The 15,138-nt window shown below is 49.2% G+C and overlaps 1 protein-coding gene across 5 annotated transcripts in view; it reads left to right on the top strand.

Moving 5' to 3' along the window:
- The window catches only part of AXIN1 (axin 1), a gene marked incomplete at its 5' end in the record, with an annotated part of 83,822 nt that overhangs the window by 63,457 nt on the left and 5,227 nt on the right, over window positions 1-15,138 (top strand). For all 5 annotated transcript variants that reach the window (XM_081132485.1, XM_081132486.1, XM_081132484.1 and 2 more), the window contains 5 exons: window positions 2,299-2,395; window positions 6,044-6,181; window positions 11,125-11,654; window positions 12,284-12,454; window positions 14,208-14,453. In XM_081132485.1, coding sequence (XP_080988611.1) covers window positions 2,299-2,395; window positions 6,044-6,181; window positions 11,125-11,654; window positions 12,284-12,454; window positions 14,208-14,453 — 1,182 coding nt within the window. The remainder of the gene's footprint in view (window positions 1-2,298; window positions 2,396-6,043; window positions 6,182-11,124; window positions 11,655-12,283; window positions 12,455-14,207; window positions 14,454-15,138) is intronic.

The raw sequence follows: 15,138 nt of genomic DNA, 5'->3' as shown, positions 1-15,138 counted from the left end.
TATTGATGGTAGCCATTCTGACAGGTGTGAGGTGATAGCTCACAGTGCTTTTAATGTGCATTTCTGATGGTTAGTGATGTTGGGTATCTTTTCATATGTCTATTGGCCATTATATGTCCTCTTTGGAGAAGTATCTGTTCAGGTCCTCTGCCCATCATTTGCCTGTGTCTTTAAGGAGTCTTCTGATACCTTTAGTGTACAGGACAGGTTATCATAAACTATTTCTGAACCAGACTTGGCCAGTTCCCCGTCACTGCAAGTCTTGTGCTCTCGTCCCGTTGGTGATCACGTGATGCCATCGCTAGATGGGCCTGTCCCTCAGGCTGAGCTTCTGTGTGTGGTGTTTCTCGCGGACCATTCCATCCTCCTTTATTTTGAATCATTAGGTAAAGTGTTGACGGGTTTTTAGCAACTTCCTACTTGAAATTACTGGGGTTTCAGACAGCACTTTCCATGAACATAAAGTATCACGTAAAATGGTTTCATCCAGCTGTAGCCCTGCAGGCGCCCAAAGTGGCTGGAAACACAAGACGGACAGCGTTTGCAGCATCTGGTTTTCCCCTTCCCCAATACTCTTACTAAAATGACAGTTAATCTCCCTACGCAATTTTCACTTTTCTGGAACAGTATCTTAATTCTCTTCAAGAAATATGTTTGCCAAAGGGAAGACCTAACAATTTAAAAATATTTCCCCCCTGATATTCTATTCATCTTGGTTTATACTGAAAGTCAGAAATGTAGGAAGAGTCAAGAATTTGGAATGTAAAATTATGACATATAAATCTGTATTAGAGGCAAAACACAGGATCATGTGTTTTATCTAAATTGTTGTCAGGGCAACTGCACTCAGCATTTCAATCAAATGACAAAAATGACGGACCACCTTCGTAGTTCATAGACTTAGGACATAGTGTCTGAGGACAGTGCCTAATCCATAGAGGAGTGTGGAATTTTTAAGTGCCCCATTAAAGTATATGCGAAACAAACAAGTTGGTTGCTCAGGACACCTAAACAGAACCCTAAGGGCATGTAAAGACATTTTAAATGTATCCAGCTTACTTATTTCTTGACACCTGTCCTCTTGAGTTCCTCTGCCCCCACTGGATTGCTGAGCCAACTGTACTGTATAGTACCCATCTGGTACCCTGATAACCAGGGATACCAAGGCAGTGATAGGGAGAGACCATCACAGCATCTCTCTGCCCTGCTCTGAACCAAAGTTCACCTCTTCCACCTGACTAGGGCTCTGAGGAGATTGTTGCAGCCTTACCTGCACATGAAGCTGCTGACGGGTGTGGCTACCTGGGACAGGGGCCAGGACACACCAAGTGTCGTGTGCTGGGCACCAAGGGGCAAGGTGGCAACTTAGCTAGGCCATCCAGCAGTTAAAGTGGGGTTAAAATTGTCCTGGGTATACATGTTTGCATCCACCATACAGTAAGAGCAGAGCTGCACTGGCAGTGTGGCCTCCCCAGTGGGCGGTGCTTGGGAAGTAGTCCATGGGGTCAGGATCCCACATAGACATTCACTGCACCTTGGAGATCAGGGAGGCCCACTTGGAGCTCTTTCAATGGGGAGGAAAGGGGAACCCAGAGAAGCCACACTAGTCATCCTGCTTTGGCAGGCATCTTCTCGTGCACTGGCTCCTGGTAGCTGCTCTGACCCCCAGAGTAGCTTTTAAACAGTAGGGAGAATACTGGAGAATTTTTAGGGATTGCATGTGTGTAATCAACTATGTGTTAAATCTGGCATCTATCTTGAGTAAGTGCACTTAATTATCTTAAAGACAGTATATAATTTGATTTCTATTTTTATTGTAATCTTCAGAAATTAAATCTTCATAGCTAGAACTTGTGTCAAGAAAACTAATTTGAGCACCCCTCAAAGAGAGCACACTACTTGACCAATTTACCCTGGAATAAAGTAGAAGAATGAAACCTTGGAAATCTCTTTCATCATGATCTAGATTGTTTTGGCTGCCCATTTTGCAGCCCTCAAATGTTTCCTGTCTGTATAGAGCATCCCTCCCAGGTAGGCACACCATGTCCCACCTGGGCAATAAAGCAGGGGTCAGCAAATGTTTTCTGTAAAGAACCAGTAGCAGATATTTTAGACTTTGTGGCCACATGCTGTCTCTGTCACATATTCTCCCCCACTTTGAAAATGTAAAAACCTTTCTTAATCATGAGGGCTTAGAAAAATAGGCCACAAGGGCCCTGCCCATGGTAAAGCCAGCGCACCTATGCTTTGTGGAACTGTTCTGTGTGCACTCACAACAGGCTCTCTTTCTCCTGGCAGAGATGGAATCCCACCATACAGGATCCGCAAGCAGCACCGCAGGGAGATGCAGGAGAGCGTCCAGGTCAACGGGCGAGTGCCTCTACCTCACATTCCTGTAAGTTCTGCTGCACAGCCCTCACCCTCCCTGTCTCTAAGTTTGGGGCTCACCAGTCCTCTCAGACCCATGCCCATCTGTTTTCTCCATTCTGACTGGGCTGCTGTGGCCATGGCCAGTGGAAAAGGTGCCTGCTTAACTTTCTGTGAGCTTGGCTCACATCCAGGTACAGCTCATGGTCAACACTTGTTCATGCCCTGCAGACTGGAGGGATGGCTTGTGGGGCCCAGCCCACACGGTCAGTTCAGAAGAGAAGCGGTCACCCTTACACAGTGTCCACCATGCAGTCTTTTCTCATAGTGTCAAATGAGGTGCTTCTCCTTGAGGTGGGAGAGTAGCTCTAAGCTCCCTCGAAAGGTCAATGCCCAGGCCTGGCCCTTGCACAGCCACCTGACTGTGGCTCTGTCAGAAGGCCTGGTGGCGCCTCTTGATGCCCCCATCCCAAATTATTGTGAGCTCTGCCTCGTTCAAGATGAGAAGAGGCATCAGCCTTTTGAACGGTGGGAGTTAGCACATGGGCGTCCTGACTTCAAAGCTCCCTCAGCTTCACCTCTTCCATTAAAAGAGAAAGGCGATAACAGTTCTCCTGCTTGTGGGGGTCACAGAGCCAGCTTGGATGGCCAGCACCGCCTGTCGTTACCTGCAGAGAGTGCTTTTGTTGATGATTGGTGTGATTAGCTTTTCTTATTCTGACACAATGACTTTGAACAAGAAAAACTTTTAGGGGAAGATAAGAAAAGCTTGTAGTAGAGAGTCCAACCCATTGGTGCCCACAGTGTCTGAAGGCGACTCAGGCCACTCATTTGCAGTTTCTGTGCAGGGAAAGTGGTTGTTTCTTGGGATCACAGCATACATCCACCCTTAATCAGGATTCCTTGATTAGAGTCTCTGCAGATACTTTTAATTTCCAAATAAGAAAAGCGATTGTTTGTGGTTGAGAGGAAAGGATGTTGGTTTGTCCTTCTGAGAAAATGATGATGAAGCACCTTGTCGCCTCCCAGCTAACCCTTGACACAGATTCGGCCTACCCTAGGCACTGATGGCGTCTGCTTAGGGAAAAGTGGAGGACGCTGTGCGTGCAGTGTGTACATGTGTGTGTGCAGGTGCACATGTGTGTGTGTGCTACAGGTGACTTGGGGGGCATCCAGCCTCACTCGTGTTGTCTAGAGCAGTCTGGGCCTGAGCCAGGGCCGTGACTTCACGTCTTCACCTTGCCCTGCGGTGATGTGAGTGTCTTCTCATCTCTGCTGAGTGATTGTTTAAATTCAAGACCAGGGCTGAGTGGGGGGTGCAGAGGAGACTGGGCATCTTATGTCCCAGAAATTAAGGGAGTGAGGGCACACAGGAGCCGCTTGGAGGGGCTCCTGCCAGCCAAGGCCTAGATAACCAGAGTATCAGAGTTAGTGGCAGTGAAGTCAGAATCCATGCATCCATGCTGACATGATGAATGAATTGAGAGTTTGATGAGGAATAGGATATTTACATCGTCCCAAATAACCCTTCACAAAATATTTACTCTCAGTGGGAAAAAGTAACTTTTGAGGAGGACCTGCCAGGCCCTCCTGAGTCAGGGGTCAGATGCTGTCATCAGTGTTGGGACAGATGGACACTGTCCCTGTGAGGAGAGTTAGAAGGGCCCAGTGCCCCCAATGCCTCCTGCCAGGGCTGTCTCAAGGACACAGACCAAGTTGCCATATTGCACAAGATCTGGCCTCTTTTGTCCCACTCCCTCCATGGTCTCCGCCCTGCCCAGTGCCCTGGGGCTCGCCACCCACGCCTACCTTCTTTTCCACACTCCTCCCAGGACCCTCTAGAAGTGCTGGACACCACCCCTACTGGCCCTTCTTCTTGGGCCTGGTCTCCTCAGCTCCAGCACAGCCTCGCCTGGTGTTGGGCACTGCCAGGCCTTCCACACCAACTTTTCCTGCCCCTGAAGCATTGGCCTGTGTCTGTGTCCTGGCTTTCCCTCAGTCCCTTACCCTCTCCAGGCCCCTCAAAGGTTTTCATGGCCACCTCTGAATGCATCATGGTCAGCATCAGCCTCACACATGGACGTTTGTCTTTGAACCCTTCACATAATTTTCTTATCTAATCTGAAAAGTTTCTGTGGTATTAGGTATTGTCTTTACTCCTGTTTTGCAGATGAGAAACAGGCAGATTCGAGATCCTTGCCCAGAGCCCACCAACAAGAGGCTGGTAGAGGCTCCACCTTCACTCAGGCTCCCACCCTCACCCTGAGTCTTTCCTCTTTGCCTTGTTCCATGTCTGAAGGCCAGGGTTCTAAATAGCCACTGGCCACCTACAGAGGTCAGAGAGAAGTCCTTTGTGCCACCCTGTCCCCAGGCCACCTCTTTATTCTACATGTCCTCCTGCCTCACCTGAGGCCCCTCCAGAACCTCCCTCTCCTCAGTCCTCCCTCACTTATACCTTGGTGGCTTAGATTTTTAAAACACGTTTTGCTATGAAGGACATTGGGACAGCAGGTGAAATTGGAATAAGATCTGCTAATTAGGTAACAATATTATATCGGGGTTCTTTTTTTTAATTTTTATAATTGTCCTGTTGTAGGTATAAGAATCCCCTTGATGCATATATGCACAACCCAAGGACACGGACAGTGGTGGGGAGGGGGACTGGGGAGGGAGATGGGATGGGGTGGAATGGGTCATTGGGGAGATAAAGGGACATTTGTAATATTTTAAACAACAACAAAAAAAATTATAAATAAATAAAGAATGCCCTGGATTGTTGTTAAATACACTCTGAAGTATTTAGGAGTAAACAGGCATCATATGTGCAGTTTGTTCTTCAGTGGCTCAGAGAAGTGTGTGTGTCTGTGTGTGAGAGAGAATGACAGTGTGAGAGATATGTCAGCAGTCGGGGAATCTGGGACAGGAGTTCTTTTGCTATTCTTGCAACTGTTTTAAATTTGAAATTACTTCAAAATAAAGCTACCTCCCAGAAAAGGTATATAGTGTAACACTATAAAATACATTGCAGAATTATATTCCTTGAAAAGGAAAGTCCTTCATAGTCCTACCTTTTTCCCCTGATTTTTTCCTGTACCCTGAATTTTATGTCCCCCAACCCTGCAACAGCCTCATCCACACACATCTAAGCACCAGAGGCTGCTGCCCTCTTGTGTGCAAGGAAGGCATTGCAGGGAGCAGATGAGTCCAGCCTGTGTGCTGGGTCTCCCGCCTCTCCCTCCTCTATGGTCTTTACAGCTCTACCTGCGCAGGCCCCAGGCCTCACTGGGTCGCAGCCTGGCCAATCATATTAGAAGCTCTTTTTGGGGTCAGTCTGGGAGGTCCTCTGTGCAGGGCACACTCAGAGGCCCCTGCCGACCACTACCCTGATGACCTGACCCCAGGAGACCCAAGTTCTGCCCTGCTCAGTGTCTCTGATTCTTTGGCCTTGGGAATTGGTGTTCCATTCTCACTCCTGGATCAGGGCTGGGTGAAGGAGAGATTTAGTCTGACGAGGAAAGGGGGCAGTGAAGAGGTTGATCCCCAGGTGAAAGGGAGAAAAAGTAAACACTTTAAAATTCAGATTTAACATTTTCTCCCACCCAAAAAGTGCTTGAATGCCACCTTGGCATAGAGAACAGTAGTGCATAGCAGACTAATCAGCGGTGTCTCCTTGCAGCGTACTTACCGAATACCAAAGGAAATTCGTGTGGAGCCCCAGAAGTTTGCTGCAGAGCTCATCCACCGCCTGGAGGCTGTTCAGCGGACTCGGGAGGCAGAGGAGAAGCTAGAGGAGCGACTGAAGCGTGTGCGAATGGTGAGTGGGACTCAGTCAGGGAGACCACGCACATCGTGGTTTCTAAGTCATTTTATTACAGCTTTAGACCCTAAGGGGCCCTTTCGAGTTTTCCCCAGAGCTCTCTTCTCCCTACTTGACTACACACTGGCTCCTGACATGCTTCGATCTGTCTTGGTGGATGGCCAAGGCAAGCTTTCCTATGACATCTGTCCTTTCTAAAGCCCTACATCCCTTGTTCCCAGCCTGGGCTGTCTCCCCAGGAAGAGGTCCCTATGGCAGGGCCCTGAGCCTGGGCCTGGGGAGCGACCAGCAAATGTCAGAGCAGTGGCCTTGGGTGCTGGGGTTGGGGTTTTTGTTCTACATACTTGTGGGAAGACAGTTAAGAGGGAAGCCAAGACAACTCTCAGCTGTCGCCCCCAAAGTAGGCACCACACAGAGGCAACACCAGTTCAGCTCAGAGAGATTTGGTACAAGACATTTCCAAAGTGCAGACTCAGCAGCCTCTCCTTTCACCCCAGGCCCAACTCCCTTCCTGCTGCCCTCCCCTTGGTGCCCCAGACTCACTCCCCCTTACCGAAGGCCCTCCAAGCCAGGCACCTTGACCCCATGCGTGAGCACACCCCCACGTCCCCTACACTCCACATGCCCCCTTGGCATGTGGAGCTGAAATTTCCCTTGAGTCCTGGTGGATGGAGCCTTCTCACAAGCACCACTGGGTCCTGGGCCACATGCATCTGTGCAGAGCAGAGCATGCATGTGGCAGGAAGGGCCAGTAGCTCCCACTTGTCTCCTCAGAGCACAGAATGGCTTTAGGCTTTAGGTTTGGATGTAGGCTTCTGTTTTTCTTGTCTTCTGACCTGTAGCTCACTTGATGAAACATTGAATGCTGAGAATTTTGTAATATTTGTAATTCATTTGCTTAAATACCTTTCTACCCATAACTGCTGAAGAGTTGGCTTTTGTTGCCACGGGTGTCATTCTCCAAGGTTCATTTCCATACACATTGAGGGGCGTCAGTGCTGAGACATCAGTAACAAGGGTGCCCCTGGAGTGAGGCCTTCCCTGTACCCCTTGCACTCCCTAGCTTGTTGAACTGATTCACTGAACCCAGTCTCTCCTGAATGCCATGAGCCTCCATGTTGCTGGTAGACAGGCCTTTGCTTTTCTCTTAGCAGGTAGGAATTACCTGCTGGAGGTAAATGGTCACCACCAAGTAAATGGCTGTCTTCCATTCTTTTCTCAATATTTTATGCCCAGTACCTGAAACTCTCAAACATGTGGTGTTTTTGTGTGTTTTTTCAATATATCTTTATTGATTTCAGATAGAGGAAAGGAGAGAGAGAGAGAGATAGAAACATCAATGATGAGAGAGTCATTGATCGGCTGCAGCCTGCAACCTGGGCATGTGCCCTGACCGGAAATCGAACTCCGATCTCCTGGATCCTAGGTCGACGCTCAACCGCTGAGCCACGCCCCGCCGGGCCATGTGATATTTCTTGAAGGAATTGTTTCTCTACAGGATCACCTAATGTTCCTATTTAAAATGAGCCCTCCTCAGACCCCATCAGAACCCCTCGGGAGGGGCTTGCTCTCTCACTTTACAGGTCCCCAGATGAGTTCTGTGCACTTGAAGTCTGGAGACACTGCCATAAGAGTAGATTGGGGCATGGCACATGGTCATACCTGACGACCTCCTTTCCTGCCCACCCTGGCACTGCACATAGGGAGTCCTGCTGGCTGCACCTTGCAGCTATGATCCTGGGTTCCAGAGCTCTGGTTACATGACGTCCAGCTTCCAACCAAAGGGCATAATGGCATGGCTCCCCCCATCTTTCCCTCACATCAAGACAGTAGGTAGATTTCAAATAGCAAATCAGAACTTGAGATTCATGGCAGGTACCAGGAAGGCAGACCTGAGAGTAAGATAGCCAGACGGGTGATTTCTAGGAAGAAATTTGCATGGAAGTATTTTTAAGCGCTCGTGCACACATACACCAGTATATATTTCTTACCAGCATTCTTTCTTTCTCTCTTGGTGACCCAGCAGAGCAGGAGCTAGCTATCCTCCCCACAGTTCCCATGATTCAGTGGTCTGTCCAAGGTTACTCAACAGGGCACCCACCATGCTGGGTTCTAGTGAGGGCAAGGGTGAGACTTCTTTGACCTATTCAGAGAGAATAGAAGGGAGAGAGAAACATTGATGTGAGAAAGACACATCGATTGGTTACCTACTGCATGAGCCCTTACTGGGGCCAGGGATCCAACCTACAATAGAGGTACTTGCCCTTGACCAGGAATTGAACCTGAGACCCTTGGTCCGAAGGCCTGTGCTCCAACCACTGAACCAAACCAGCCGGGGCTAGTTTCAATAACCTTTTCTGAACAAATATAGGGAACAGAGTCGCCATGAAATAGGGAATATTTTAGCAGGAGCTAAATCCCGGTTTACATGTTGTGACAAAGCTGATGTCTTCATTTGTTTAGCACAGCATTTCCATTGGCGTCAGCTCTCTGTGTGTGAGTGTTCTCCTGAGCGTGTCACAGTTAACAGACTTAAAACAAATTTGCTTATTAAATAATGTGTGTAATGTTTCTTAAAAGAAGTCTAAGAAAGGACAAATTCACCGCCCTTTTGCTATAGAATTGAGCTGTTGCAATTATCCTGTCAAGTTTTTAGTCTTGGTTCTGTGGCTGTGAGTGCTTGTGGTCCTTAGCAGGTCAACATTTTGGGTGAGACATTGTGAAGACAGCTGTGGCTGTGGGTATTCTTGTGTTTTTCTGATGTCTGACTCCGACGTTTTTTTCCCTGTGCTGTCCCTGGCAGGTCCAAGGCAGCTGTATCTGGAACCACCACCAGCTCTCAGGAGCTGGACCCAGCTGCCAGTACCCAATGGTGTTCTTTGACAGAAATGTTCAAATGAACAGCCCTTTGTATTTCTCCATTATCAGTTTAGGAACTGATTGGCAGGCACATGGCCTCAAGCTCAGGTGAGCTTGCCACATGCAGTGGCCTACAATGGCCTTCAGACATGGGTGCACAGACTAGGCCATGTGCTCAGGCCCGAAGCTGCTCCCACAGGTGTCCCTTAGTCCTCCAGTGTGGCACACTGCCCAGCAGCTGGCAGTGCAGTCTCTCTTATCGTGTGCAATTTTGTAGTCTAAATAAATCATGCTATAAATAATAGTCCCTTTTTTTAAAGGAATAGCTACAGACTTTTAAAATAGCTTACTATTATTATAAAATTTTGAAAATAAAAGCAAAGAAGGAAATGAAAACTATTAGCTGAACACTTAAGTAAATCCGTAACATTTCAAAACTAAAATTGAAGTCTTATGTGTGCAGAACTGTTAAGAAAAGCTGAATCTCAGTTGAAGGTTTGCACCCCCTCACCTCTCGGATTTAGAGGTTTCTCTTGCTTGCTGCTGCTTTAGGGGATAAATGGCTTTGATACTTTCAGTGCCCTTGGAAGACCCCCCACCCCAATGAAAAGACTCCTGGTTCCTTAGCCCTGCAAAGCAAAGGGTTTGGGATGGGGACACTGGGTGGGGTGTGGGAGGCCAGGTGTCCAAATCTTGCCCTTTGTCCTCCTCAGTGCCGTTCCTACCCTGAGCATGACATTTAGGTACTTTTGAATTAGTGTGAAATTCTGTGGTAAACTTTTTGAGATGTTTTTATATTAAAGTACAGGTTTAGCTTAGTCTCCCTTTCTTTTCAATTATTACTAAATTTACTGAACATTATTCTGGTTCAGACAATTTAATAAGATGAGAAAATAAATATGAGATGTATCTTTTGGAATTAAAATGATAAAATGTTTATGTTTACAAATATGGTTATGTTAACTCTTAGAGAATTGAATAAAATTTGGCTAGATTATTTTTAATTTTTTTTTTATGGTGGAACTTTTTTCTTTTTAAAAAAAAAATATATATTGATTTCAGAGAGAGGAAGGGAGAGGGAGAGAGAGATAGAAACATCAATTATGAGAGAGTCATTGATTGGCTGCCTCCTGCAAACCCCCGACTGGGGATCAAGCCTGCAACCCGGGCATGTGCCCTGACCAGGAATCGAACCACAATGCCTTGGATCCTAGGTTGATGCTCAACCACTGAGCCACACCCGGCCGGACTCATTTTTAATTTCTTAAATTCTTATTTTTTATTAATCTTTACCCGAGGATATTTTTTCCATTGATTTTTAGAGAGAGTAGGAGGAAAGGAGGGAGGGGGAGAGAGACAGAGAGAGAAGCATCGATGTGAGAGAGACATCGATTGGTTGCCTCCCGCATGCTCCCTGACCAGGGCCAGGGATCAGACCTGCAACCCAGGTACGTGTCCTTGACTGGGAATCCAACCCATGACCCTTTGGCTCGCAGGCCAACACTTTAACCACCGAGCCACACCCATTAAGGCAAAATTCAATTAGTTTAAGGTGAGAATTTATCAAGAAACACATAGCAAGATAAAAAATGAGCTCTATACAAGGGTCATGTTCCCTTTGAAAATATAATGGAAAATATGGCAATATAAATTGAGGAATAGGAAAATTTAACCGAAAGAAAACAAAAATTTTTATTGGGAAGCATAAAAAAAATAATAAACCAGGGAGGAGGTTACGCTCTGGGCTGGTCTTCTATTCCCTGAATCACTGGTGTGTGGCAGTTGATTGCATACCCTTGCACACTTGTGGTTGAAGGCAAGGCAGACACAGCTCCCTGTCCTGCAGCATAACCTCCTGAGAGCCTCGCCGAGCTTGCGCTGGAATCATTAGGGACAGAAAAGTCTCTTGGAAGTCCGGTACCTCCCCTGCCCTTGCCTCATCCTGGGCTCAGGTCTCCTGACCCCCAGGACATGGCACGAATAGGTTTTGTGGGATTGTTATTTGTTGTTTGTTTCCCCAAGTGTGTGATTTCCTTGGTGCAACAAATGCCAAGAGGTGACCTGCAGCCTTTTCCCTACAGGAGGAAGAAGGTGAGGATGGTGATGTGTCCTCTGCTCCCCCAGGAGCCAGTCATAAGCTGCCTTTGACCTCGGCCTGGCACAACTTTCCACCCCGCTACGCGGATGTGGGCTGCACAGGGCTGCGGGATGCGCATGAGGAGAACCCTGAGAGCATCCTGGATGAGCATGTGCAGCGCGTCATGAGGACTCCGGGCTGCCAGTCGCCCGGGCCTGGCCACCGCTCCCCTGACAGCGTACACATGCCCAAGATGTCAGGGGTGCTGGTGGGCGCAACCCTGGGGCACAGTAAGCATGTGCCCAAATTGGGGCCAAAGCTAGAGGCAGCTGGTCTGCACCTCCACAGGCATAGCCACCACCACAGTCACCATGGTGTGGCCAGGCCCAAGGAGCAGGCCGAGGCTGAGGCTGCCCGCCGGGTTCAGAGCAGCTTTGCCTGGGGCCCGGAGCTGCATAGCCACACAGTCAAGACCCGAAGCCATTTAGAGAGCGTGGGAACCACCCCCAATGCCAACGACAGCCTAGCCTACAGGTGAGTGTCTGAGGTGGTCCAAGCCATGCTTTGAGATTGGGGCTTTGGATCCTTTGTTCCTGGGCTTTTGTCCATGAGGGGCACACATGTCTTCCCAGGGAGGAAGGCATCGCAATGAGAGGTGGTGCCTTCTGTGGATTCTGTTCTGGTTTTCTAGGCTAGAATTCCTCTTTAAAAGCCTTTAAAGCAAGGTCAACTTCAGAGACTGCAAGCATGTCATGGCCAAGAGCTCAGGTGCCAGGTATAGGCACCAGGCTTCTTCCTGGGGTGCTCATCCAGCCAGGCTCCAGCTGTGAAATGTGGTTGGATAAAGATCCATTTTAGAGGGAGGTTTCTGGGTGAGGAAGAATGGCCGGGCCCTGGGTGTCTCCATCAGGCAGGTGACCTGAGCTGGGAGGACAGGACAGGTGCTACAGCTGATTTTTGGCTCCAGCCCTCCCAGCCGATGCTGTCTTCCTTCACTTCTTGCCATGGAATCGCCTGAAACAAATCCCAGTCACCCCACAGAGCTTGGGCAGAGCCTGCTAGAACACAACACTTTGTCAAGGCCTCCACATTCAGGGAGCCATACCGGGTGTGGAGCAGAGGTGGCCAGCCATCCAGTGATGGGCCAGGTTTTGCTTTTGCAGTGGGAAGGCCGGCACGACCTCCAAAAGAAATGCCAAGAAGGCTGAGTCAGGGAAGAGTGCCAGTGCCGAGGTGCCAGGCCCTTCGGAGGATGCAGAGAAGAACCAGAAGATCATGCAGTGGATCATTGAGGGGGAGAAGGAGATCAGCAGGCACAGAAAGGCCGGCCACGGGTAAGCAGCACCTGGTGTCCTGTGGTGTGGGCACAGGTGTGCAGAGCCAGCTGACGAACCTCTAAAGCTGCTTTGCTAGTGTCCTGTGTGGTGTGGTCCCACCCACTGTCTTACTGCAAACCATGTACAGTGGAAGCAATAATTCAAAGGGATCAGGTTCAACCCGTCACTGCATGAGCTTGTTAATGCCTGCCCTGTGTGGGCCTGTGATGGGGTGGGGTCCCAGATGCAGCTTCAGTGTCCTGGGCAGGCGTTCCCACTGGTAAGGTCAGTCTAAAATCACAATGCCTGTGTTTCTCTCGCTGCTGTCCCACCACTGAGGAGTGGGTCTGCTGTCACACAGCTGCTTTCAAAAGTAATGCCTCCACATGAGAATAACCTAAGGCACTGGGGAAGTGAGACAGGTACCTGACCCCTACTCCAGATGGAGCTTCGGGAGAAGCCTTCTGGTCGTCCCCTCAGTGGTGGGAGGGAGACAGTTCTTGTTTAGTCTGCATCCCTCTGGGCTCTGGATTGCCCCACAGGGCCAGAGGCTTCTCTAGGCATATCTAGGCAGATATGCCCTCACTGGCCTATGTGGGTTAGTCTATCCTAAGGTGGACAGGACTGGCTTAGATGGGCCTGGGCCTGGGCCAGAGGTGGGTGACACCCAGGGGCCATGGACCTGGGACTGGTGGCATCTGTCTGTTGGTGGACAGGCTGTCCCTCCTTCCTCAGTCTCGGATTTCCTTGACCCTCAGCATTCTTTGGCCATGGTTGGGGAGGACTGAATGTCTGTGTGCGGCAGGTGAGCTGACCTTAGGACTGAGCCCCCACCAGTGTCCAGACCCCTTTGCAGCCACAAAGTCTGTCCTAGCAAGGGAGCCTCTCCAGGGTGGGGTCATTTCTCAGCTTCTCTGCATTTCTCTCTTGTGGGTTTTCACAAGGAATGGGTCTGTCTTGGCCATTCCTTTCACCTCACTTGGAGGGTTTCTGTGGCTGAAGAGGCATCTATAGAAACAGCCTCCCAGGTTCCAGAGGCTCCTGCCGTCAGATGGGCTATTTTAAATGATGGCCTTGTCTGTCCCCACCAGGCCCTCTCTGGCCTCCCTGGAGTTCCAGAGACAATTGGGCCTCTGCCTTTGCTGTTTTTACATAAGGCAGGTGGGCTGGGTGGCGTGGATGGCAGGGAGGCTGATGTTTTCACTTGAATCCCTTCAAGTGGTTGAGTGATGGTGTGTTGCACAGGTGTAAAACACATTTTCCACGTTGAACAGCAAAGAGAAAGGCATGATACCACATCGAGGGGGAAAATTACGTTTAAATTTTGCCAAGTGTGTTAAGTATTTTTAATGGGGGAGGAAATAGATCAGTATTTTGAGTGGCTATTTCTAAGTTATGGGTTATTTATGTTTTTTCTTTGAATTTCCTACATATTTCAGGTTTTTCACAGACTATTAATTACCAAAATACTTTTTAAACTTTTTTTTAAAAAAGTCTTTGTATAGGATATGATTTCTATTTCAGTAAAGCTATTTAAAATGAGTTACAAAACAAGAAGCATGCAAGAAAGGAATGTTTGTGTCATGTAGTATAGGAGGAAATTGCTTCACCTGGCTTCTGATGGCCAGGGTCACAAGTGCCTTCCTGCCCCAGGCGTCCAGGGATCAGTGCTGAGCATGGTCTTTGCTGCTGGCTCTTGCCCAGCTCCAGATGCCCCTGCCTGTGGCCCAGGGTTTCAGGTTCTACCATATCTGTTCTCTTGCTCCCAAAGGTCTTCTGGGGCGAAGAAGCAGCAGATTCATGAGAGCTCCAGGCCTTTGTCCATTGAGCGTCCTGGGGCTGTGCACCCTTGGGTCAGCGCTCAGCTCCGGAACTCTGTCCAGCCCTCTCATCTCTTCATTCAAGACCCCACAATGCCACCCAACCCAGCCCCCAACCCTCTCACCCAGCTGGAGGAGGCCCGTAGGCGTCTGGAGGAGGAAGAGAAGAGAGCCAGCAAGCTGCCCTCGAAGCAGAGGTACAGGGCCATCTGGGAAAGCAGGGCTAGCACCTGCAAGGGCCCCTGCAGGTGCCGTGGCTATGCTTTGGAGTGGAGCTCCCTGAGGTCTGAGGTCCATACATAGAGCTACACAGGGTGCCTACCAGCAGTACTGGATTTTTCCTTCCAATTTCTTCCACATGGCCCTGCTGAGTGACCAAGGGCTGGGAGGGAAGATGGTCATTACACTGTCATGGAGAGGAGAGGATGTCTTTCTCCTGATCATGCCTGCTCTGCTTTCTGAGTATGTACTCACCCTTGCTCTTTCGGAGGCCATGGGGTCCCCTTAGTGGCATGGAACTGCTGGAGGTTGCATAGTTAGGTCACTGCTGGCTGCTGTGCATGCTGAGCTCAGAGGTGTTGAGGCGGGGGGGGCGGGCACAGTGGTTCTGGCTGCCTCCATTCAGGAGCCTTAACCAGTGCCATTTGCAGGTAGGACAGTAAACAGTGCTGAAATATGTGCAGGTGTAAAGCTCTTCTGGAGAGACCCCATAACCCACAGCCTCTCCTCACTGTGCCCTCTTTGGCTTTTCAGGGGCAGAGTGACTCAACCTGCTGCCTCCATGGCCTTAAGCCAAGCTGTGTTCTCTCCTCCGGAAGAGCAGGGGGACCACCCCCTTGTGGGTGGCAGATCTCTCTGGGCAGGAGTATGGTTTCCCTGACC

Source organism: Miniopterus schreibersii (assembly GCF_964146895.1).
Source record: "Miniopterus schreibersii genome assembly, chromosome: 3".
In the NCBI taxonomy this organism is placed as follows: Eukaryota; Metazoa; Chordata; class Mammalia; order Chiroptera; family Miniopteridae; genus Miniopterus; species Miniopterus schreibersii.
The sequence above is the reverse complement of the archived record's forward strand: the minus strand, read 5'-3'. Positions and strand labels throughout refer to the sequence as shown.